Below are 23,228 nucleotides of genomic sequence, written 5' to 3'. Positions count from 1 at the left end.
GCAGGATGGATATATCATAATTGCGAGTCTATGCCAAACCCAAAAATCCCGCGTAACCCAATAGACCACAGCCTGGGCTAAGACGTACCCAAGGTACCTATCAATTATATGCAAACAAAAAAAAAAAAAAAAAAAAAAAAAAGGAAAACAGTTCACTCTAGCAGTATATGATGAATGCTACACACCATGTTAGCCCCAAAGCCTGTCCCTAAACACACCGCACGCGACGTAACTAACCTAAGCACCTAGCTTCACCATCGCTGTCTCACATCACTTCCAACCCCAGAATTCGCAAGGGCCCCATATCGTCCTCTCGACAACATCCCGGCGCGGATGAAACCAGACTCCCGGATCGTCCGGCTCGCCCTCGTCGCGGAAAGCCAGCACATAGCCCATCTTCTCGACGAGCCGCCGCGACTCGAAGCACACGTGCGCGAGCGGCATGCGCAGGTGACTCCGCTCGATCAGCTGCATCTTGAGCCCCTTGGAGGCGTACACCAGCGCGTTGAAGACGCGCGTCGGGGGCAGAGCGTACTCCCATATCATCGCCCGCAGCTCGGCGGGTAGGTCTGCAAATGTTGTTGGTTTTGCCGGGGCGCGGTTTTTTGTCACTGCTGCTGCTGCTATTACCGCGTCTGAGGGCCGGGGGTGTAATTGGTTGCTTAGACGAGAATCGTCCCCCGGAAGCGGAACCGGAACTTGCCGTCTGGGATCGCTGTTGTGGGTACACGATCTTAAGGCTGACGGATCATCCATATTTTTTTCTTCTTTTTTTTTCTCTTGAAGATTTCCTTTTCGAGGTATGTTGCTAAGGGCGAGAAACGCGGGATAAAGAAGGTGAGCGAGTGAGACAGCCACTCGCTGGCGGCGCAGACGAGACTATATACCTACTGACACTAGCCTGGGCGCCCCCCTCGATAACACGAGATGCGCAATTAATTACATAGGTACTTATTTCTATATCAGATCTACCCCGCATATTGCAGTCGATAGTCTGCTGCATTGTAAATGAATTCCAAAGACGAAGAAAGCAGAGTGGTTGTTACTTGGACGATGTCATATAATATTTAATATTCAATCACCTGACCTCCAGCCCGACCAACCCTGCTTCTTTATGGACAATATATGACATCAATAATCTATGCGCTTCTGTCGGGGTATAAGTGAAGTTGGTCAGAAATAGGTCTAAACCTACATAGTAAAGATGTATAAGGGGGCGCGCAGCATCCTCGAAAGAGGATAGAACATTAATCGTTAATAGATTTATACTACTGTACGGCTACTGCTTCTAGCATTCACTATACGTATGACGTACATCAAAGGTTCTCTCTGACAACTTCTTAGCTCCTCGTATTGTATCTCCTGAAACAGAAGTCTATATCTATTTCTCGTGAGAAAATTAATCATAATTTTAACTACCTTGAATGTCCCATTCTTTGATACTTAACATCCCATCAAGTTGCCACAGTGTAAAGTTGAAGCTCGTATATCAAAATGTCTAGAATAACTACCAGGTAGGTTAGGTAGGTAATTAGGTAGCATCAAAGCCACATGGCTATGAACCTCACGAAAGCCAGCATGTACAACACAAATAGGTCAAATAATCTCCTTTGCTAAAGGTCAGTGAGTGGAAGTCTATTCATGGCTACCGATCGAGTTTTATCTAGATATCGTGTGTGTGCCCAGGGTACGGGGTGTCTAGGTAGGTACTTACTGATCTTCCACCGAACGAGCAACCAAAAGAACAAAAGCCCTCCCGAGTAACCAAACCCTTTCCCAGCATCATTCCTGTACGCCGCCAGTCAAACTCTTTATTCCGGGCGAGGAAAGCTTCAATTTAGCAATTTTCGGAACACTGTTGAGGACTTATCTTGGCATCTTCATTTTCCTTGATAGGATCCCCACCATCACCATTCGTATCCTCGTTCTCACTCAACGAGACGCCTCCCTCATCATCGTCATCGTCATTCTCATCATCCTTGCCGCCACCAACAACGCCACTAAAGCAAGACTCGTACTCTCCAGAAATGCTACTAGCACAGGACTCGTAGTCGGATTCGAATTCGGCGTTGATCATATTTAACTCCTCGGTGATCTCGCACAGCCCGCACATCTCGTCGGAATCCTTGTCGTAAAACATATACTCGACGCCTGTACGGCAGCATCCGCGGTTCCTGTTCCGTCGCGCGGCGTTGCACGTGTGCCCCGAGATGCTGGTGTCTTTGAGGATAGTACCGCCGCATCGGCTGCACTTGTAAACCCAACACGTACCGGTACACATCTTGGCAGGATTACCTTCAATTCGATTTTTCGAATTTTGGACTCTCGTTCACCTCGCTCTCGCGGCTGGGACCTAAGGTGAGGATAGAAAAGTAACTGAGGGCAAAAGGGGTGTTTAACTGGTTTGGGATTACTGATGATGGCACTTTTCTCACTGGATAGAAAATGATTTGTGATATTCCAGGGGGATATTAATATAATTAATTGTATCTTATACACAAAGGAGATGTGTGTGAACAGAGAGAATCACGGTTGCACAATGTATTTATCATGAAACTGAGGAACAAAGATGAATGTTGGAGTGACTAATAGAAGAACCACGAACAACGTCTACAGTTATTAGGATTTGAGACAATAAGGAAGAAATCTTTGATGCCATTGCCACAGAATATAGGTCTTCGTCCTTACAAGCCAATTGTAGCCAGGTCTTGTTATGAAATTCTTAATTCATTATACCTGGGTTTTGTTCCCAGTTTAAACTTCTAATGAATGCATAGCCAATCATTCGTGGCCCTGTATACAGTATTGATACAACATACAATCCACTGAAAGTAAAACACGAAGGCTCCGAACACCTTTGGGACTTTGCAGACCTTTCCCACCTTACCCAATGCACCTATAGAAAACGCCTTCTACCCTGCTACAATGTACATCTTCCCCCTGAAGAATAGGAACCGTGTTATGTTCCACGCATGAATTTTCAAGCTGTGACTTACTTCAGTATGTTATGATTTTAGAACCATTTGAATCGGTAAGCGGCAGATGCTTACCTGTACCAAGTCATACCTTATACACTCCTGTATTCTAGTGGAAGACTTCGAGAAGCTTCATAGCTCGCACTAGAACACACTATCCTTAAATAGAAATCTCTTACGGCCTCGTGCTTTGTATAGAACAACTGTCTTTATCGTCGTGAAACTCTTTAGCATTGTATCATTACCAACGCCGCCTAAGTCGCATTAGCGATCAGTAATAAATGATGAGAACGTGGGCACAACTTACGAGTACGCTTCAACCATAGGCTGTCGACGCTTGAATTTGGGTGTTGCATCGCTTAACTGCCTCTTTGTCGACTCCCCTCCACTATCAGTGCCACTAGTGGAAGGTCGTCCCAGCCCTAGTAGTTCGCGTTCGATAGGATCAAGTGGCGATCCTTGGGATTCAGATATATCGCTTCCGAATGAGGAGCGTCGACTAGTCGGGCGGCTCTTTTTGACGCTTCTAGAGCTCTGCCTGCTCGATGGCCGGCTATGTGGCTGAGGTATGTCCGCTAGCTGGCCTGACGGTGTTGATGACCGCGCATTAACCTTATCCTGACTATCCGGTAGTGATAGGTTAATACGCTGGGCTACAGTTTCTTGATTTGATCCATTGGTCTGATTGTTATCAAGACTTTCAGATCGCGATTGGCCATCTAGTGTTTCTCTTGCCCCCGGGGTCCGTTTGGCATCATCTAGAGGTACATCCGGCGCATTTGAGGGCGTGTAAGGGGGTTGCTGAGAACCGGCCTCGACTAACTCGCCGGGTTCGGGTGGCGACGTAGGTTTCAACCTCTTGTTGAATGGATCATCATATAGGGAATCACGGTGACGCCTCTCTGACTTGAACTCGTCGGCATCGTCGTGGAAATCATTCCATCTCCTCTTCTTTTGATCTGCTTTGTAGTGCGAATCCTGATGCTTTCCCTGGTGTCGGCCTGATCCTTTCGAATTATTAAAGCGATGTCTGCCAGTGTCGTGCGAGTTTCCAGAGCGATCTCGGCGACTACCTCTAATATTCAATTCTTTCTGGATTGCTCTGTTGTAATCATCCAACTTATCAAGACGAATTTCTGTCGGGTCTAAAAACAGAGGATGATGCTGCATTACCTGCCAATCCCGAGTTTCGCGGATGCTTTGTGCAAAATCGTCAACGTTACGAGGCGTAATGTACCGCGACTTCAAAGCCTTAGCGTCGAATGCTGGAGGTATCATTATATCTTCGAAGTATTGCGTCGGCAAAGGCGCCGCAATCGGGTCTACCTTGCTACTTAGCGGGAGCTCTGGAAAGATGGTCCGCTCATCCCAACTGAAATCTTCATTGCTCTCATCTTTAGTTATGTCGACGGCTGTCTCTGGGTCACCATGGTCGGACGCGGAAGCTGGTTCAGATACAATCTCGCCAGGCTCACGCTCTTGATCTGTTTTGGCCGTTATTGGTGTTTCTCTATCTAAAGAGCTCCTATCGCGGCGCGCTGGTTCGCTCGGAGTCGTTGCTGGCTGATGTTTTCGTCGGTGATGTCTGTCCCACTTGTCTGAAGTCTTATAAGGCTGAAACCGGTCTTGGCGATCTGGACGCTCTCGACGCCGCTCGTCTTGAGACTTACCATGGCCGCGCCTACGAGAAGGCCGATCGTCTCGGTACGAGGGTTTTCCATGCCAGTCATCGCGGTAATCGTCTCTATACGGTTGGGCATTTGACGGCGGTGAACTGTGCCACGCACCTTGAGGATGCCAAGCTTCGTTTGAACGCCTATCTTCATAACGACGCTGGTGGTCCCGGCCGCGCTCGTAGCGGTTTCTATCATCTCCGTATTGTGGGGGGTAAGGATCGGGCGGTGGATATGGTTGAAATATGGCCGGAGGATCGCGCTGAGGTGGGCTATAATCACACGGATGAAATCCGGGAGGCCGTCCCTGAAACCCTCGGCTAGGCGGGAAAAGACTAGGCGGCGGCACATGTAGTAGTGATGGTGGAGGCCCAGGTGGATATTGCTGGTGCGCACTGTACGGAGGACCTGACGGACCCACGGGGTGTTGACTGGGCGGGTACTGGTCAGGCCGGCCAGGAGGACCAGGAGGACCAGGGGGGAAGTCGTTGGGGTAATACTGATTAGGACGTCCAGGAGGGGGAATATGATGATCGTAGGGCCCAGGAATATGGCCAGGTGGACCATACGCGGCATTGTATGCGCCTTGGTAAGCCGGAGGATTTAATGGCTGATGAGGGCCAGGTGGCGGTGGTCCCGGAGGTCCATATCTATCATAGGATGGGTTCGGCGGCGGATGACTTCCGAACCCCGGACCGTAAGATGGCGGCGGAGGATAGCCCGGGATTGGACCCGAATGATAGGGTTGAGGGGGAGAATTCTCGAAACGAGGCAAAGGAGGTGGAGGGTGAGAAGAAGCGAGAGGAGGTGGAGGGGGATAGCGCGTAATTACCGGTCCTTTACTTCGCTTGTTGGACACAAAGCTATCATTATGAGGGCTATTGCTCGACTGTTGTCGCGCCCAGGAGGCCTCTAACCCACTAACATATTTTTAGTCGGTATGATCGTGGATATTGAGGTGGAGGGGGAAATCAAGCGTGTGATCAAGATAGAGAGAGAGAGCCATGAATACTTACGCCGGCACTTTCCGAGGCTCCTCGGGACATGCAGTGAACATATGGCCCCGTATGCCACAATTATAGCAGGGGCGCTCGTTATGGTCTGGCACAAGACCCGGGGCAACTTGGGCCATGTTCATGAAATAATGGGAAGAATAATCGAGAAAGACAATGCGCTAGTGGGGGGCGTGTCTTCTTAATATAAAATGTAGTTGGCAACGAAGCGAAGCTGATGAACCGCCAAGCGCCTGAGCGCAACGGCAAAGAGCAAAGTTTATAAACTTCGTAAAGCGGACATGTACGTATCTACACGGATAGAGAGGCTTTGCTGTACTTGAGGCTCTAAAAGGAGGCTTTAGGATATAATTATCATGCTGAGATAGAAGTAAGTCTTCAACTTCATATAGTAAGGAAACGTGAGTTTGTCGCGACAAGACCTAACATACGCGGGGCAAGAGAAATTGACAGCTGGCAATGTCATCTGAGGTCTGAGAATAGAGTCAATTAGGCGCGGCTCATAGATATAAGAGAGATATAAAGATTACGCGATGAATAGCGAGATGCGAGATGTTTGATCCTGGGTGTAAGTTGCCTTGTTGAGCAAAACTTACGAGATCAGCTTCTCACCGCGACAAAGCGAAGACCACCACCGATACAAGTCCCTCCACTCCGATGACGCGGGAATAATTGTTGCAAATTCATCAAGGATGCTCTGTATTTGCGATAGAACTGCGATCCAAGCTTAATATGACTAGTGGTGAGAGTATTGATGCTCGATATACCCGACATAAATATCAATGGAGATGTGCTGAAAGTGAAGGTTTCACGGGTGAGATTGAAATGTCCAAAAGGAAAGGTACAATGCATCGCGGCCATTAGGTACCTAAGGTACCACGGGCACCAGAGCGGTAGCGGTTAAACTTCGGACCGCACCGTAGACTAGAATACCAAAAGTACCTAACGTACGTACGTGATTCACTTTGCCTCACGACTTTTAGAATCCTGAGTTAGACTACACACACAAGACACTACAAGAGAGAAAAAAGTAAAGGAACTGATAAATGGTCACTGTCTAAGATAGGGGTAATTAATCTCAGATGAGGATGAAGAGTTCTATTGTAAGACAACAACGCAGTACCATAAGACTAGCGTTGTAGGCTCCAGGCCCAGATGGTATCAAACATAATAAGAATGTCTCGATATTGAAGATATAGTATTTTGATGACAACTCTACCGAGGGGTAGGCATTGGTAGGTAGGAAATAAAACATAGATGAGCCAACATAAGGCCCAAGCCATTAAGGAACCAACTTCGTGTACTCCATCCATTCCCAATATCTTAACCTGCCATAAGGTAAACTACCAATTATCATTATTCCTAATGAAGCCTTGGGCGAAAAAGATTGAATATGAATTAGTATTCGGATATCAAACTGGAAAACCCAACTCCCTGAACGATGAAGAGACAAAAATCACAGGAGTCCAGGTCAGAAAAACAAGCAGAAAAGGAATAAAAGCTGGGTATTCTACTACGAACTCCCAGAATCAAACCATAGAGCAAATGTATCAAGTAATAAGTAGCCTGCGCAAACCAGCTACTCTTTTCGTAGGAAAAAAAAAATTCACTGCGAGACACGGGAAATGATAAAAAAACCATAGGACGAAGTTGGGAAAAATCATAAGGCAAGGAGAAAAGAAGTTGAAAGTGCAGAAAATCTAATCGAATGATTTCAAGCACGGGTACCAATCTTATATATATATTGCATACAGAAGACAAGGCTATACATATAGACATAATACCGATATAATAGGTTTAAGATGTACATGACGGCTACGGTATAAACCCCTAGCCCAACACAAGCGCGGCTCCTTCTTTTTTGCCATGGGTGGCGCAGAAGTGATAAGCGATAAACGATAACGATAGCTTACCAACCAATTCGACATCGAATTTCGAGACTAGTAGCGCTAATCCCACATTGTCGGCTTTTGATTCAACACCAAAGCGTATGGTATGTAATTCATTCCTTGCGGAGGGTTTGAAAGAGTTCGCTTTTCGTCACGTACTCTGAGCTCGAATTTCACTTTTCTTGCGCGGCGACTCCCCTCCATTTCCTCCCTTTCCTCTCACAACGACTTACATTCCATCCTCTCTCTCTCCCCCATGCGAGGCGCCGAATACCCTGCCTCCTCCGAACATGTTTGCGGTTTCTTCTAGCTCCCCACACGACTTTGCCTTTCTCCGGAGCAGAAGGAAGCCCGCCCCGCGCAGTCGCCCACAAACCGCTTCTTGAACGCCGCTTTGGGTAGACAGACAGATAGACAGACCTGCTGCTGTTGTCTTCGAGTTGTATCTACGTCCCTAGCCGCCCAACATGCCCGGGCTTCCAGGTTGGTCCCGCCGTATTCCGTACATATATGCATAAATGCAAGCTGGGGGTTTCGTCTGACCTGTGCGCCGCCATGTAGCTTCGGTCGATCTGGATGAATGCATATCCCGTCTATATAAGAAAGAACTCTTGGCCGAGTCCGTAATCGAGGCGATATGTGCCAAGACGAAAGAACTGCTCATGCGAGAGAGCAACGTCGTCCACGTCAGGGCCCCCGTCACCGTCGTCGGTGATATACACGGCCAGTTTTACGACCTCATCGAGATATTCAAAATAGGCGGTTGGTGTCCGGATACGAACTACTTATTTCTCGGTAAGTAACGCAACCGAACCATAACAAAGTTAATTATTCTAAACTCTCGGGGATTACAGGCGATTATGTAGACCGCGGCATGTTCAGCGTCGAGACTATATCTTTGCTCGTGTGCCTTAAACTTAGATACCCTAACCGCGTACACCTAATCCGGGGTAACCACGAGTCGCGCGGCGTAACACAATCTTACGGATTCTATACCGAGTGTTCGCGCAAATACGGAAACGCAAACGTCTGGCACTATTTCACAGATATGTTCGACTTCCTCACCCTCTCGGTCGTTATAAACGACCAGATCTTCTGCGTGCATGGCGGTCTCTCGCCTTCGATCCATTCCATCGACCAGATCAAGATCATCGACCGGTTCCGGGAGATACCGCACGAGGGTCCAATGGCCGACTTAGTATGGTCGGACCCGGATCCCGAGAGAGACGAGTTTTCATTATCACCCCGCGGCGCGGGCTACCAGTTCGGCGCGCGGGTAGTCAAGAAGTTCCTTGCAGTAAACGGGATGAACCATATATTACGCGCGCACCAGCTCTGCCAGGAAGGATTCCAAGTCCTCTACGACGACCAGCTGAGCACGGTGTGGAGCGCGCCCAACTACTGCTACCGGTGCGGTAATATGGCTAGCGTACTCGAAGTCAGTGATGCTGGGGAGCGTTTTTTCAACGTGTTCGCGGCCGCGCCCGAAAATGACCAGCACAAGGAAATACAGCAGGGAGGAGAGAAGGCAGCCGATGGGAACGCGCTGCCGGACTATTTCTTATAAGAATATATCGATCGGTCGGTCGGGATTTGTATAAGCAGGCTTATCAAGCAAGTCAAGTGGTAGGCGTACCATACAAGATACCTCGAGATATGGTGGTAGGAAGGAGGAGAATAAGAAAAATACCCACTTTTTAACTGTCGTATTCATCTACGTAGACCCCTCGCCGTCAAAGGCACGAAAGGAAGAAATCATTTTGTTGGACGTTGCATTGAAAAGAATTGCGAGTTGCGGCATAATTGTTTAGTAGAGCAAAGAAAATGCTCCAGAGATGAACTATCTACACTCAACTTATCCGTCCCCTATAAGCACAACGTACTAGTCGCCAGCTAGCCGAACCGTCTAGGTGGAAGAGTACCGTTTCAATTGAAACTTTTGGACGTTTTGTCTTCCTTCTATTGTCGTGGTCGTTATCATTCAGTCAGATAACACATTTTCCCCCCGTGGAGTAGACGGTTTACCACATCTACCAGTCCTTGCTGATATCGAAGCTCCACTCGAACTGCAGGTGAGTCTTCTTATCATCGTCGACGAAGCTGGAAGTGGCGTTGTAGTGGCCTCGGGCAAGCATGCCGGAAGGAGCCTCTTCCTCTTGGACTATTTCGAGGTTAGATCATCCAGGGGCTCAATTTCAGATTAGGGATACTTACAGCGCTTGCTGTACAGGGGCTGCTTGTCTGTGTTCGGGGCATAGCTTCCCTGTGATGCATTAGTAATCGAGCAGCAGATGTTAGGTTGAGGATAGTTCTCAAAGTAGACTTACCAGCATTTCGGAATCCTTGCTGACTTTGATACCCTTGCGCTTGACAAGCTGGACGTACTGGAGACCGCTGAGAATTTCGTGCTGGACTTTGAAGGTGGCAACCATGGTGAACTTGCTGCCCTCCTTAATCTTGAAGGGGCGGTCCTTGAGGGTGCTCTCGCTACCAGGAGCAGACAGGTCGATAATGACAGGAGCACGACCGGGCGACTCCATAGCTAGAGAGTGAATGATACAAACTCGAGGATCGTTGGGATCGGATAGATCCTTTCCGCCGCTTAGACCGAGAGACTGCTTGTAGCGCTGGAGAGATTCGTCGTTGGCATCTGTATCAAGGTTATTCAAGTTAGAAGAATCCGTTCTATCACTAAATCTTGACCTGGTCTGTTGGAGCGTTTGTGAAGTTGTGGTGAAGGATGGTGAAATGGGAGAGGAGGAGTAGATTGACGAATTTATGAGCGTGCTCTCCTCATCAAGCATCATGCTCGGCAGTCCTCTACATGTCAGGGCAGGATCAAGTCCACTTCCAGATGAGGATGTAGAAGTGTGTTTTGTGCGCTTCAACGTGTGCTTCTCTTTGAACCAGTTCAACAAATCCATGCGGAGATGGGATTTTTTGTAAGACCGTGATGCACTCGCACCATCACTGGACTTGGTCGTGCTAGTTCGAGGCTCGTCCTTCAGGAACTCCTTGAGGGATTGTTTGGTATGGGCATTATCATACTCTGGAATAATGGGGGGCGTTGCAACAGGTGGACAATGTTCTGCAAAACGGTCGTCCAAGTCTTCCTCCGAAAGTCGACGGAAACCAGACGAGTATGTTGTATCATGAGTTTGCTTCATGAGCGGCATCGAGACCATGCGTCGAACAAACCCCAGGCGTTGAGGTGCAGCATGCCCAAGTGGTCGCGGACGGATCGCGTGTGCATCCATATTGAGAGCAGATGTGTTGAAGCATCGGATAATGGGATTTGATTGAGAGAGTTGAGTCTTGGTTGAGATCTTGGTGTTGCTGAAAAATGGTCCTTTGGTATGGCAAACTTGTAGATATGGGCCTTTCCGGTATGATGTGGATTGTTGAAAATTCCCATAGTCACTGTCGACGATTGAAAATTCCTCAACAGTCAGGTGTCAAACTGACTGACTTAGGCTCCAGCTTTAGGAAGCAAACAATTGCAAGACCATGTTTCTTCTCGCGTTTTTTTAGAGACGCGTCTAAAGTCGGTGTCGTGAACCTCGTTCTATCTCCATCCCCCTTTTTTCACCTAACCCTCACCAAACTCAATACCATCCCACCTCTTTTGTGTTTATAAGACATAGACATCTTTGGAGTAATGTGAAGGGAATGATAGACGGGAATTATGAAGATAAGGTAAGACTAAGTAAAGAAAAAGAAGCCTCTATACATACCCATATTCTGATATTCGGCCAAGCTCTGCTTAGGCTGAGAGAGCTTGTAACCCTGAGTCTCCTCAGGCAGGTGATCATTTTCGTCTTGAGATGCCATTTTGATGATGCTCTACTACGAAAAAAAAGTAAGGAAAGTTACTAAGTATGATATAGTGAGTTTATTTCCAAATATTGTTTTGGAAAGATGTAAATAACAATAACAAATGGTGTCGGCGTGTGATAAAATGTTGGTTAGGAGGGGTAGACTGGCGGTGATGGCTTTGTACCTTGAGACTTTGTACCTTAGAGGACTTTGTACTTTAGAGGGGTGTAACTAGGCTACTAGGCAACGCTATGTAAATACTTGAAAGATATGTACCTAAGTGGGATTTTATGTCGATCTGATATAAAGAAGGTGGGATAGACACGACGTTACAGAATTTGGGGCTTCTGGCCAAATTTGTGGCTCTTAGAAGCTGCATGTGCAGCTCAAGCGCGGCGGGGCTAAAAAAAATAGTGTACATTAGGTATGTACATAGGTGCACCAGTGGCTTTGAGAGGGGCTTTCCTGTCTTGTCTTGTTCTTGTCTTGTTCCCCTGAGGCCGGGTCTAGCCCTTATTTCCTTTTTAAACATGCTATCATGCTTCAAAGCCGCGCTTTGCTTAACAAACGCATGCGTGATATGTGCGTTAAAACTTAATGATGTTAGTGATACGCCCGTACTTAATGATGCCCGATACCTAATCATAACTTGGAGTAAGGGTTATAATATCGGTCAACTCGGCTATAGTCAGCTATGTCAGATAATGGTACCATCGTGCTTCTTTCTCCATCCAACAACTTCGATTAGCTCAGACAGTAACATGCATGCCTGCGTGGCACATGTGGTAATGGATCCCACCAAATATGCCATATAGTTTATTAAAAGCGAAGACCTTTTCTCTAATAAATTGTTAAGACTTTATATAGTTATGTTGATTCTTTCACATAGGCGTGATGAATCACTAATTTGAGAATTATGTAACTCAGTGGGGTAGAGGGTACTAAGTTAAAGGGATAAGCAATTTGTCTATAAGTATAGCTATTTCTAACCTGACCTCAGTGTTTATTATGAGTATAATAGATGATGATGATGATGTAGCTTGGAATTGTATAAATCCAGTCGACTACCTAGGGTTCTCAGGTAAATGTACAATGTAGTTATATGTAATTAGGTAGTTTAGCTATATCTAACTATTTGTTATAGGAGTAATCTAAGTTCTTGTTCATCCCTGAGCACCTAAAGGTAGCTACAAAGGTAAATAATACGTGACCAGCTTGGATTTGATATAAATTGACGAACTAGGGAGTTTCCTTATTTTACATATTTTGGTCCTCAAGCTCTCTGGTGCTCGTACAATACAATACACGAGCTACCACGTATCGTGCAAACGAGCAAGGTAGGGGGATAATTGGATCGAGTAGGTGTTAAAGCAAACACAGTATTATTCTATACAGTATAGTATAAATGTACTGTAGAGAAGCAATTTCCTCTTCGGTAATACAGTGGGTGCATTCGTATGTACCCCGTACTGGTCTTCCAGAAAAAGTTGTTGGTCCGTGCCTTATTCGTATGTGCTAAGGAGGAGTTAATAGACCTTGCCGCAATAGACTTTTCCTATTGGATTATACTTTACAAAATTGGGACCCCTAAACCCGTCGTGGTAATTCATCAATTCCTATTTCGCGACTGCTGGGTTGTCTTGGGCAAATCACCGTTGCTGACAGCAGCTCTAACTTGCAGCGCGAAGTCGAACGAAGCCCCCCCCGGCTTTCTCCCCTTCTCTCCTTCTGACCTTACCCTTTTTCCTGACAACCCGCCTCAAATTCGAGAGAAGGAACCCTTTTTTGCGCCGGGTGTTACAGCTACATCAATCTGTCCCCTTGAATGTTTTCTGTGGCCAAAAATTCATAACCTATTATTTCAATTTCCAACTGGGATTTCGAATATTGGTGTACCCTTTTTTTATAATAGCTCTTTCTCCTTCCTGACGCAAGTCTGCATAACGTGAGTGAGATCCATCCTGGCGACCCGCCTATTCGACAGCCCTAAGTTCGCGCTTCTATGGCGACGACCCGCGACACCACATCGCATCGCATCGCATTTCATTTTTGCGCGACTCCATAACGAGAAACTGCTAACTAGTAACCAGCCTCAGTTTTCATTACTTACCTCTTTTAATACTACCCTCATTTGAATCTGATCGCTTGTCGCGGTTTCAATCGACGGACGCGCGGCTCTATCGCATACGTTAATTTCGGTCGCGTCTTGTCCAACAAAGTCCCAAAAAAATGGCTACTCCGAGACGTCTTCCTAGCAAACATAATCCTCTCATGACTGAGGACATCCCTCCTTGTATGAAGCATCGTGTCTAGTTCTCCTTAACTTGTATCGCTTACTCGTTCTACAGATCATGAGCTCGTTTCACGCCGACGCTTGGGCCAGACCCAATTGACCGCGAAGATGGTTGCAGCCGGCACCGCAGGAGATATCGACCCTACTAGTCTTGGGGTCTTCGACTATGCGCATCTGCGGGCTCCCTTGCCGAAGGGTATCAACTCGGGTATCTTCAAATCTTCTCCGAACTCGTATTTCCTCATGCGCCGCAGTCAGGATGGATTCGTCTCTGCCACCGGTATGTTCAAGGCGACTTTCCCCTATGCCGAGGCTGTAGAAGAGGAGATGGAGCGCAGATTCATCAAGTCGCTGCCTACGACCAGCCATGAGGAGACTGCTGGGAATGTTTGGATCCCTCCCGAGCAAGCCTTGGCTCTTGCTGAGGAGTATCGGATTACTCCTTGGATCTGTGCGCTCCTAGACCCGGCTGAAATCGCCATAACGAGCGCGCCTGACAGTCCTCCCAAGAAAATCGCCGCACCACCAAAATTCGAAGCGCCTTTGCCAGCCCAGCCTCTCCTTGCACCACCAACTCCATCATCTCTTCCCCGTAGCACACGCAGTCGTCGCTCAGCCAGCCCTTCAAAGAAACGGGCTATCGCATCTCCGCGAAAGCGGGCTGCGAAAGCCCCTGCTCCTCAATTACCTGCCGAAATTCCGTCCCTGAAAGAAGAAGTTGAGCCCCTAAAGGAAAAGGTTGAGCCCATTACAAACGGTTCAAAGACAGACGAAGACGCCGAGTCTACTGCTGCCACCGAGGAGGTATCTATTAAGACCATCGAAAAGGAACCCGCTATCGTCTTTGCGCCGGCTGAGGAGGAAGCTAAGGTGCAAATCAAGGTTGGCCAGGAAGTTGAATTTCACGGCGATGTCGAAACAACACAAACTGCCGTCGAAGTGGAAATTCCCCTTAGTGGAGAACCTGACGCGGAAGAGGCTACTCGAATGATCGAAGAGGCGAAGGAGATGGTGAGAATCGCTGCTGCTGAGACTGCAGCGTCGTCTGGTTCGAACAGCAATCAGAACAAACGAAAGGCCGACGAGATCGCCATCGATGACGAGGAGGAGGAACAAGAAGAAGACGAAGACGAAGACGAAGTATCAGAGGAACCGAGGACCAAGAAAGTGAAGACAGAGGTGCAGTTGAGAAAGGAGCGTGTCAGGAACCGGGCGCTCGTCGGTCTTAGCGCGACCCTCGCGGTTGGGTAAGTTTCCGGACTATAATGGAATATAACCCATCTCGTAAACTAACCATCTTCTCTAGTGCCCTAATCCCGTACGTCATGGGCGTATTCTAGCCTAGTACTGCCCTTATACGTTCAGCTCCAGGCCCTACAATTGTTTAGTCCCTTAGTGTCCCCTCATATCGTCCTTACGATCCTGTCCCATCTGGATCGTTTTACTGGGTTTTGTTGGTGGGGAAACCCGGTTACTCGTCTGTTATTTTTGCACATACCCCCCGTACAGTTGGTCAGAACCGGGTGTTCAGATTCTGATTTCGCGTAGCTATATGAATTGGCTCATGTATACATCACATCCCCTTTTAGCTGTCTCTCTCAAGAAAGGAGGGATCGCTCTACTCCTACGCTACAGGTCCCGAGAACTTCATAATGAAAAAGAGAAAATTCACTCGTTCAGTGGTGTTTGTGACATTTATAAGGTCGGTTCTTTGAGAGGTAATGATTCAAATAGTTTGGAATATAATTTCCTATAAAACTACCTACGAAGCAGTGAGGGAGGTCCTTTAAAGTGCCTAACTTAACAAAGAGTTCTATCAACAAAGAAGCTCGTCTCGGTTTGACGGAATCATAGTTTTCGTGGTATAGGAAGGAATGCGTCTCATTAGGATTAATATCTACCATATCTACCTACTTATGTGTAGTTAAGGTAAATGCTGTATAACAACCCTCTGGTGCTTACACGCGGCTCATCAGCTAATACACTTAGCCCTAAATATACTGTTAGGTACCTAGTGACTTAATGTTCCGCGTTACGCCCAAAAGGCCGGCAGGGATCCACCATCCTCTCTAGTGAGTGGCCCAAGCTTTTAATGATCTAAAATGAGAATAAAAATTTTCGCAATCTCATTTTATTCTCGTTTTTTTCCATTTTCCATTTTCAACCCCGGCAGAGGCGTAGCATTCAGATACTGAATGCTTCCCAGTCGCATTGACGGTATCCAGAGAGATGGATGTCTCTCCAGAGTTGGCGTAATGGATTGAACGTATTCTCACACAGACGCGATGTGTGCGGCGCAGGCTGTGTTGGCTTTTGGCCCATTGAGGTGAGGTCATTTGACCTTGTAACCTAAGATTTTGGCCGGCAATGATCGGTTCTACGGTCCTCGGTACCCCGCGGATGTTCAAGGCTTTGGAGAGAGTTGGAGAACCTGTCTCCAATTGACTTTTCCACCGCGCGCCTCTTATGTCTACCATTGTTGCAGCTGGTTGTCTTCACCTGGTGCTGGAATTGTTTCGTACACGCTACCTCTTCTTTCCACCATGAGAGTTCACGCCGTTGCACGGAATGTTTTCAAAGCCCAGAGACGGGCCTTCTCGGCTTCGCCGAAACGGTTGGAGAGGTATGGTTTCGTTGGGTTGGGCCAAATGGTACGTCATGGGCTGGAAGCTTCAATTTGTTTGTTTTGGCGGCTTGTGCTATGACGGATAAACTAATGGATTACGAATTTAGGGGTACCAGATGGCCAAGAATTTACAGGCGAAACTCCCGCCGAGTGATTCGGTCAGGTTGTTCGATATCAACGGCGATGCGGTGAAACGCCTAGCTGAAGAGATGCGGACGTCTCAGACTGGTGGTGCTACAGTTGAACTCGCGCATGATGTGAATGATGCTGCAAAGGAATCGGTATGTGTCTACTATTTCCTAAATTTTCTCCATTTCAATTTTCGTTCACATGATGATTATGTTCTATCTATGATCTAAGTTGGGGCCGGCTTGCCGGTTTCTTTATGATTAATCTTTTTTTATAGCCAATCCTCTGAAGAACTTATGCAATGTTTAATTTATTTTTAACATCGTGTTTGCTTCCAATGCTAACCGAATCTTAATAGGATATAGTAATTACGGTGTTACCTGAGCCGGCACATGTAAAGGGAGTGTATCGAGAGATATTATCCCCGGATTTACCGAAGAAGGATAGGATATATATCGATTGCTCCACTATTGACCCCTCGTCGTCTCGAGAGGTTGCGAGCTGGGTTGCCGATGCAAATCAAGGCCAGTTCGTTGATGCTCCCATGTCGGGTGGCGTAGTAGGCGCTGCAGCAGGTACCCTGACCTTCATGCTGGGTGCTCCCGATACTCTAGTACCAAAGCTAGAACTGATATTGCTACGGATGGGCAAACGAGTATTGCACTGCGGCGTGCAAGGCAATGGGCTCAGCGCCAAGTTAGCCAATAATTATTTGCTTGCCATCAACAATATCGCAACAGCAGAAGCGATGAACCTAGGCATCCGATGGGGTCTCGATCCTAAGACGTTAGCCAATATCATCAATGTTAGCACTGGTAAATGCTGGCCAAGCGAAGTCAATAATCCGGTAAAAGGAGTTGTTGAAGGTGCACCAGCTAGCCGTGATTATTCTGGCGGGTTTGGTATTAGTCTAATGAAGAAGGATTTGAAGCTTGCCATTGTAGCTGCAAATGAAGCCAATGCAAAGTTAGAACTTGGCGATCGAGCAAGACAAGTCTACGAAGAAGCTGAAAAGGTAGAAACATGTAAGGGCAGAGACTTCTCTGTCATATATAGATTCTTGGGCGGCAAGGAATAAGATCTAATTTGAACATGTCACCGAATCTGATCTGATCTGATTTGATCTAGTCTAATGACAAAGTGAATGCATTAATACGGCTTCCCTGTAGTTATTAGATCTATAATGAGATCAAGTCTATATTTCTTACAGTAGGATAGATTAAGGTACGTTCCGGGGCAATGACCCGGGTGGCGCCCGGAGAAGTGAACTAACGCCGTAGCGTCCCGGATGAGGTCTCTTCCGCCCAAAGATTGGGGGTCCATCAGGCTTTCTCTAATCTAATTCCATAACTCTCTTTATGTACCGATACTTACTCGTTAAGCCTGACTCTTTTTCTCTGCCCTCAATCACACTTCAGAGCGAATATAGGTAGGTACCTACCTAAGATAAGTACCCAAGGTAGTACATCTACTGTATCTATCTCTGTAAGTTGTAAACGCCCATTCGACAATGCGCGATAGATAATACGACAGCACAGGCCTTGGCCCTCGGAGCTGGGCAGGTCGTTTCGTCAGCTCGGTTGCGCTACCGAGCTGGGCATCGGCGTTCTAGAAGCCCACATGGGGAGGGGAGAGGAGCCCGAGGGAGGGTCTTGTCAGATCGCTTAAGCGCACCCAGTAAACCCTGCCGGGGCACCTATGTATGTAGGCTGCTGCTAGGTAGGCAGGTATCTTGTCGTTCTTCCGCTTTTAGTAACCTTCTCGTTGGGTATGTATACCTATCCGATCGGATTCCGCACCAGATCCCTCACGCTACCTTTGCGTATTCGCTATTTCTTGCAGTAGTCGGCCGCCAAGCTGTGTGTAAACAACCCACACACCTTTGCTTTGTTCCCGCTTACAGTACCTCGCCTCCTCCCCCCCACTGACGATGCCGCGAGATCGATCGCCTGGAATACACTATGTATTCCTACGAGGCTCCCGCGATTTCATTTTGATTTTTAATTTATTTTCTTCTTCTCTTTTTATATATATTTGTAGATCCGCGCTGCTGGGTTGCTGACATTACCTAGGTTGACTTCTTTCCCCCTGGATATACTTCGAACTTGAGTATATCCTTTAGTACTCTGCAATATAGCGTTTCTTGCTAAATTTCGTTTCGTTTCGTTTCGTTTTATTTACAGCTTGGCTCGTTGGCGATACGTTCCGGCGATTTGGGATTATCCAAGCGCTTGCTTCCGAGATCTAGCTTGCTAGCAACCCAACAAATCGAAAATCAAATCCAAAAAAATTCAACTCAACAGCTAGACGTAGGGTGGTGGTTGCTATTATAAAGAGTTTATATAACTAGAGGAGAAGGGGAAAGAAAAAAAAAAGGAAAAGAAAAGTGTAAATTCATACCGAGGTCATTCGACGGCTTGTCCAGCTCAACTTTCAACATGTCGAATACTACGGATGCGCCGCAGCATATATCATTCAGATCCTGCACTGAAGTCGGTCCTTACTGTCCGGTTCAGGCTACGGTTCTGGGATACTATCCCAACCTCGGCGTCAATGCCTTTCTCGCCGCTGCGTTCGGCCTGTGCATCATAGGTCTCGTCGTCACCGGTATTTGGAAGAGGACGTGGGGTTATTCCACTGCCCTCACGGCGGGATGTATTCTGGAGTTCGCAGGTAATGCTCTATCCCGTCCTTGTTATGGGAGCTTAGCTTCGTGTACTCTCACGTATAAGAAGCCGTCAAGCATCCAAAACCCAACCAGCCAGTCTCTTATATATATAAAATACCTACCCGCATAACATATCTATCTATCTATCCATACTAACCTCCCGTATCTCAGGCTACATCGCGCGCGTCCTCCTGCACAACAACCCCTGGGACTCAGGCGCGTTCCAGACGCAAATCTGCGCCATCATCCTCGCGCCAACGCTAATCTGCATCTCCATCTACCTAACCCTGAAACACGTCACCCTCTCCATCAACCCCTCGCTCTCGCGCCTGCGTCCGCGCCTGTACCCGCTGATCTTCGTCCCCGCCGACGTGTCCTGCCTGATCCTGCAGGCCATCGGCGGCAGCCTCGCCGCGTCCGCCGGCTACGACAACCCGGCCCTGCTGCTCTCCGGCGACCGCGTCATCATCGCCGGCATCGCCCTGCAGTCCGCCGTGCTGGCCGGCTTCGGCCTCCTGTGCGTCGACTACTTCCTCCGCGCCAAGAAGTGGGTGGTGGCCGGCGGCGGCCAGGCGACGCCCCAGGCCCTGGCTACCTGGAACGATAGGAAGTTCCGCATGTTCTGCTATGCGGTGGCGGGTGCGTACGCGGGCATCCTGATACGGTGTATCTACCGAATTGCCGAGATGGCTGGAGGATGGGGAAACAGGATTATGCAGGATGAGCCGTCGTTTATTGTGCTCGAGGGATTGTAAGTGTCATTTATCTACGTAACCCTCTTTCCCCTTCCAACCCTAATTCTTTTCTTCTTCTTCTTTTTCTTCTTCTCCCGAGAGACGTCTCCTAACAACACAACAACAGCTGCATCCTCATCCCCGTCGCCCTCCTAACCGCCTTCCCGCCGGGCGTCCTGTTCCCGGCAATGGCCGAGCGGGAAGCCCAGCGCTTCAAGAGGAAGAACAAGGGGGAGGAGAAGGTGTCTGGCGAGGAGCCCATCACGTCGGGCGATGAGGGACACCAGACGGAGCAGAAGACTCTCGGCGTATAAGATGACAGTGTTTCTTCACTTTTCTGAACTATTGCTGTTCTCGTTTTAGTTGGGAATTAGACGTATGACCATTGGCCTTTTTCTGTTTCGCCCGCCTGGTTCGTTTATTTTTTGCATATATATACAGCGTGTGCGATGATATAGACATTCCTACCTAATTTACCTGGACATCCGCGGTTTTGCATACCCTCTTATTATTCCGTACATATTTTTGATTATTATCTATTAGCTACTTAGTGCACCGCTTTCTATTACGAATGAGACACCAAGCCATGGAATCTAAAAATGCTAGCAAACTTGTGTATAGCGATGTGATTCTTTGCATAGTAATCGGGTATGTGGGCGATCTATCCATTGTTATTTCTAAGCGGACGACCGAAAACGAGATCTAGCAACGCCGGGTTCTATGTAGCCAGTCCTAATGCCCTCAATTTATATGCGTTTCTATTTGCATAGCTCTGCTTAGTATGCAAAAGAGGTAAGCAAGTTCCATGTTACCTATTAAGGAACCCTTCCAGCTCAGCTTTGGAGTTGTCCAATTCCTCATCGGTCTCATCTTCATCTTCATCTTCATCTTCCTCCTCCTCCTCTGATTCCTCTTCTTCTTCGCTTCCATCTTCCTCCTCGGCGTCTTCCTCGCCATCATCTTCCGCCTCCTCTTCCTCATCCTCAGCAAGCCAATCATCTAAAGTCTTGGCCCCTGTTCCTGCTGAGGCGGAGAGCCCATTGCTCCTACCTGCTTGCGCTCCCATCGAAGAGTCCCCAAGCATCCGCGCCGCAGGGATAGCTCTCCTCTCTTCGCCATATTCGTTCGGAACGCCATCCTGAGCCCGAAGCTTCGGGTCCGGCTCCTTACCTTCTTCAACCCAGTCCGGCAGGGGCTCGTACCCTCGTAGGCCGTGCACGCCTCCACCTCCGGCAAGCACCAATGCCGAAGATCCTAGTAAGAACCCTTTCCGCGTCTCTGACGGACTTGGCGCTTGAGGTGCGGGTTTAGGCGCAAGTAGCATTAGTGTCGCTAATTGAGGCACGCTCAACAGCGCTTTGTATAAGCGCGTGCGGTCGCGCAACTCGTACGATGTATCATAACGGACAAGTAGGAGGACGTAATTCCATAATCGGACGATAGGATGATCCTCCGAATTGGGTGGGGGATCGTTCTTCTCCTCGTTCGACTTTTGCGCCTCGGTTTCCCGGTTGAGGTGGTGTAGGTAGACTTTCGCTGCGAGGAGGACGATTTGCCGCTTGGCGATCTCGGATTCTTCCGCGAATTCCTTTAAAAGTATTCGCAGCACGTCGGCCGCGATGTTGTCCTCGCCGTTTAAACCAGCAAATTCACCCACGAGCCAGATGATAGTTGCGCGAGCTTGCGGGTCGGTCGCGGAATCGAGGTTCTTCGCCAGGCGCACAACGGTCCCCATATGCGCTTGAGGTTCTTGTTGGATAAGGTGACGGATTACTGTTAAAGACTCTGCAGCTAGCGTGCCGTCAAGACTCGTTATTTGTCCCAACAGTAGTCGCATACATCGGGGTGCGGTCGCCGGATCTGCTTGCGCGCATCGGCCAATAGCTCGCACTGCTTCGCGAACAAGCGACTTATTCGTCCCGCGAGAGAAGTGTTCGAGTTCATTAAGGATGAGACTCTTCGTTCGTAAGGGGCTATGGGGGAATATTAGTGCGAGTACCTCGAGCTTCAGCTCCCACACTGGAGCTGTGTCGGTAGCGCGAACGAGAAAGTGCGAGGCGTATTTAACGAATGATTCCGGGTGCGCGAGACAGACAGCTACTATATTATACAGAGCGACTTGTTGAATGTCCTGTGCTCCCCGTAAAAGAGCAACCAATGGTCCAACTGAGGTTTTGGTATATTCAGGTGTACCTAGGTCCGCATAACAACGAGCGACAGCTACCACCACACCCGAGTTTCTACTTTGTAGAAGCGGTTTGATTCCATTAAGTAATAGGACAAGATCCGGATCGAGAATGACTACCCGTTCCCCTTCCGAAGCAGGTTCCGATTCGCCCTCCCCGTAGAAGTCTTGGAGATCGGCTGATTTGTCTTTTGATCTGGCAGTCTTCGTCCTCCTCGGGAAGCACTTCCGCGCGTATATGGACATCATTCTTAGCACTGCCAACTGACTCCACTCGTCCATATCTACAATCTTCTTAACGAGACTCCTGTAGTGCTTGTGGATCAGGTCAACCCTGTCGGGACATATTTCCATGTAAGCACTGACCGCCGCACCGGCGACGAAGTACTGCTTGTCGCCTAGGAGCGTTGTCAGGTATTCTAGCAGCTGGGGTAGGGTGCTCGGTTCTAGACGGTAGCATTTCGGTATGGCGAGAGCGGCAGCCTTACGTACATGAGGGGACATGTCGACTACCCCCTTTTTGATAGCTAAGGATACAATCTGACTGATGACAGGGACTCGAATGCCGGACATGGTTCGTAGAGCGAGTGCTCGTACTTGGGGGTTCGAGTCTGATAGAGACTTTTGGATTGTATTAATGGACAAGAGGGCCATATCTGGTTCTTGTTCGGCATGGTGTATAAGGTATATGTATACAAGTTTCTTAATTTCGAGGTTTTGTGATGCGACATTCTTAACGATGGAAGAAAAGAATGGGAGGGTCTTCTGCTGACGATACATCATCTAGTTAAGTAGGATCGATCAGTCGGCGTGTTCCAGTAGTCGGCAAAGGGGGACAAGAGCATGCGTACGGAAATAACACGTCGCAGTCCATCAAGAACTTCACGGTCATTTCGGCTGTCGAGAAGCTTCTTCAGTTGCGCCGTCGGTAGAGATCGTGTGGTGCTACGAGAGCTCCGGGCAGCTTGGGCCGCATCGAGAGTGAGCTCCCGAGCTACAGAGAAGAAGGTCGTCAGTCTATCTCGGTCAAGCTAGGCCAAGCTATCCTTAGAAGAGAATATATATATTCTTACCGCTCTCGAGCAAATTAGATATCCGAGAAATGGACTCCATAGTGTAGGCGAGGACGCGCAGACAGCTCGTAAGCTGTTGCGCTGGTTGCGTGTTCTTAGGTGTGTGACGTCGGTGGAAGAGAGCTGGGTTCAGTTCAGTTGGTTGCAGTGGTGT

The 23,228-nt window shown here is 48.1% G+C and overlaps 9 protein-coding genes across 9 annotated transcripts; 4 read left to right on the top strand and 5 right to left on the bottom strand.

The window, feature by feature from the left end:
- Positions 1-142: 142 nt before the first annotated feature.
- On the bottom strand, positions 143-1,215 carry F5Y00DRAFT_249266 (uncharacterized protein). Its single transcript, XM_048009570.1, has 2 exons — positions 238-1,215; positions 143-177 (listed from the first exon to the last, which is right to left on the bottom strand). The coding sequence occupies exon 1, from the start codon at positions 754-756 to the stop codon at positions 271-273; it is 486 nt and encodes a 161-aa protein (XP_047860129.1). The 5' UTR covers positions 757-1,215; the 3' UTR covers positions 143-177; positions 238-270.
- Positions 1,216-1,837: 622 nt separating this feature from the next.
- Positions 1,838-2,281, bottom strand: F5Y00DRAFT_274419 (uncharacterized protein; the record flags this gene model as incomplete). Its single annotated transcript, XM_048013353.1, has 1 exon — positions 1,838-2,281. The coding sequence occupies one exon, from the start codon at positions 2,279-2,281 to the stop codon at positions 1,838-1,840; it is 444 nt and encodes a 147-aa protein (XP_047860128.1).
- A 425-nt stretch (positions 2,282-2,706) lies between these two features.
- Positions 2,707-6,023, bottom strand: F5Y00DRAFT_209132 (uncharacterized protein). The gene is made up of 3 exons (XM_048005486.1): positions 5,665-6,023; positions 3,283-5,568; positions 2,707-3,229 (listed from the first exon to the last, which is right to left on the bottom strand). Exons 1-3 carry the CDS (start codon positions 5,784-5,786, stop codon positions 3,217-3,219), a joined length of 2,421 nt encoding a protein of 806 aa, XP_047860127.1. The 5' UTR covers positions 5,787-6,023; the 3' UTR covers positions 2,707-3,216.
- Positions 6,024-7,536: 1,513 nt separating this feature from the next.
- F5Y00DRAFT_209077 (serine/threonine-protein phosphatase PP2A catalytic subunit) lies at positions 7,537-9,490 on the top strand. Its single transcript, XM_048005485.1, has 3 exons — positions 7,537-8,033; positions 8,112-8,345; positions 8,405-9,490. The coding sequence occupies exons 1-3, from the start codon at positions 8,018-8,020 to the stop codon at positions 9,115-9,117; spliced, it is 963 nt and encodes a 320-aa protein (XP_047860126.1). The 5' UTR covers positions 7,537-8,017; the 3' UTR covers positions 9,118-9,490.
- A 90-nt stretch (positions 9,491-9,580) lies between these two features.
- Positions 9,581-10,807, bottom strand: F5Y00DRAFT_266806 (immunoglobulin E-set; the record flags this gene model as incomplete). The annotated part of the gene is made up of 3 exons (XM_048011987.1): positions 9,581-9,711; positions 9,765-9,813; positions 9,878-10,807. 3 exons carry the CDS (start codon positions 10,805-10,807, stop codon positions 9,581-9,583), a joined length of 1,110 nt encoding a protein of 369 aa, XP_047860125.1.
- A 2,196-nt stretch (positions 10,808-13,003) lies between these two features.
- Positions 13,004-15,740, top strand: F5Y00DRAFT_249246 (DNA-binding domain of Mlu1-box binding protein MBP1). The gene is made up of 3 exons (XM_048009569.1): positions 13,004-13,659; positions 13,715-14,906; positions 14,966-15,740. Exons 1-3 carry the CDS (start codon positions 13,596-13,598, stop codon positions 14,997-14,999), a joined length of 1,290 nt encoding a protein of 429 aa, XP_047860124.1. The 5' UTR covers positions 13,004-13,595; the 3' UTR covers positions 15,000-15,740.
- Positions 15,741-15,810: 70 nt separating this feature from the next.
- On the top strand, positions 15,811-17,517 carry F5Y00DRAFT_249244 (putative 3-hydroxyisobutyrate dehydrogenase G6G8.5). The gene is made up of 3 exons (XM_048009568.1): positions 15,811-16,310; positions 16,393-16,566; positions 16,773-17,517. The coding sequence occupies exons 1-3, from the start codon at positions 16,203-16,205 to the stop codon at positions 17,490-17,492; spliced, it is 1,002 nt and encodes a 333-aa protein (XP_047860123.1). The 5' UTR covers positions 15,811-16,202; the 3' UTR covers positions 17,493-17,517.
- An 877-nt stretch (positions 17,518-18,394) lies between these two features.
- On the top strand, positions 18,395-20,405 carry F5Y00DRAFT_209015 (RTA1-domain-containing protein). Its single transcript, XM_048005483.1, has 3 exons — positions 18,395-19,087; positions 19,254-19,833; positions 19,944-20,405. Exons 1-3 carry the CDS (start codon positions 18,853-18,855, stop codon positions 20,128-20,130), a joined length of 1,002 nt encoding a protein of 333 aa, XP_047860122.1. The 5' UTR covers positions 18,395-18,852; the 3' UTR covers positions 20,131-20,405.
- A 3-nt stretch (positions 20,406-20,408) lies between these two features.
- On the bottom strand, positions 20,409-23,219 carry F5Y00DRAFT_249240 (ARM repeat-containing protein). The gene is made up of 3 exons (XM_048009567.1): positions 23,075-23,219; positions 22,853-22,995; positions 20,409-22,784 (listed from the first exon to the last, which is right to left on the bottom strand). The coding sequence occupies exons 1-3, from the start codon at positions 23,112-23,114 to the stop codon at positions 20,625-20,627; spliced, it is 2,343 nt and encodes a 780-aa protein (XP_047860121.1). The 5' UTR covers positions 23,115-23,219; the 3' UTR covers positions 20,409-20,624.
- Between the last annotated feature and the right edge of the window lie 9 nt (positions 23,220-23,228).

The sequence above is a fragment of the Daldinia vernicosa genome (genome assembly GCF_022497035.1).
Source record: "Daldinia vernicosa strain CBS 139.73 unplaced genomic scaffold F5Y00scaffold_81, whole genome shotgun sequence".
NCBI classification, from domain to species: Eukaryota; Fungi; Ascomycota; class Sordariomycetes; order Xylariales; family Hypoxylaceae; genus Daldinia; species Daldinia vernicosa.
Note: the sequence above shows the minus strand (reverse complement) of the source record. Positions and strands in the feature narration are given on the sequence as shown.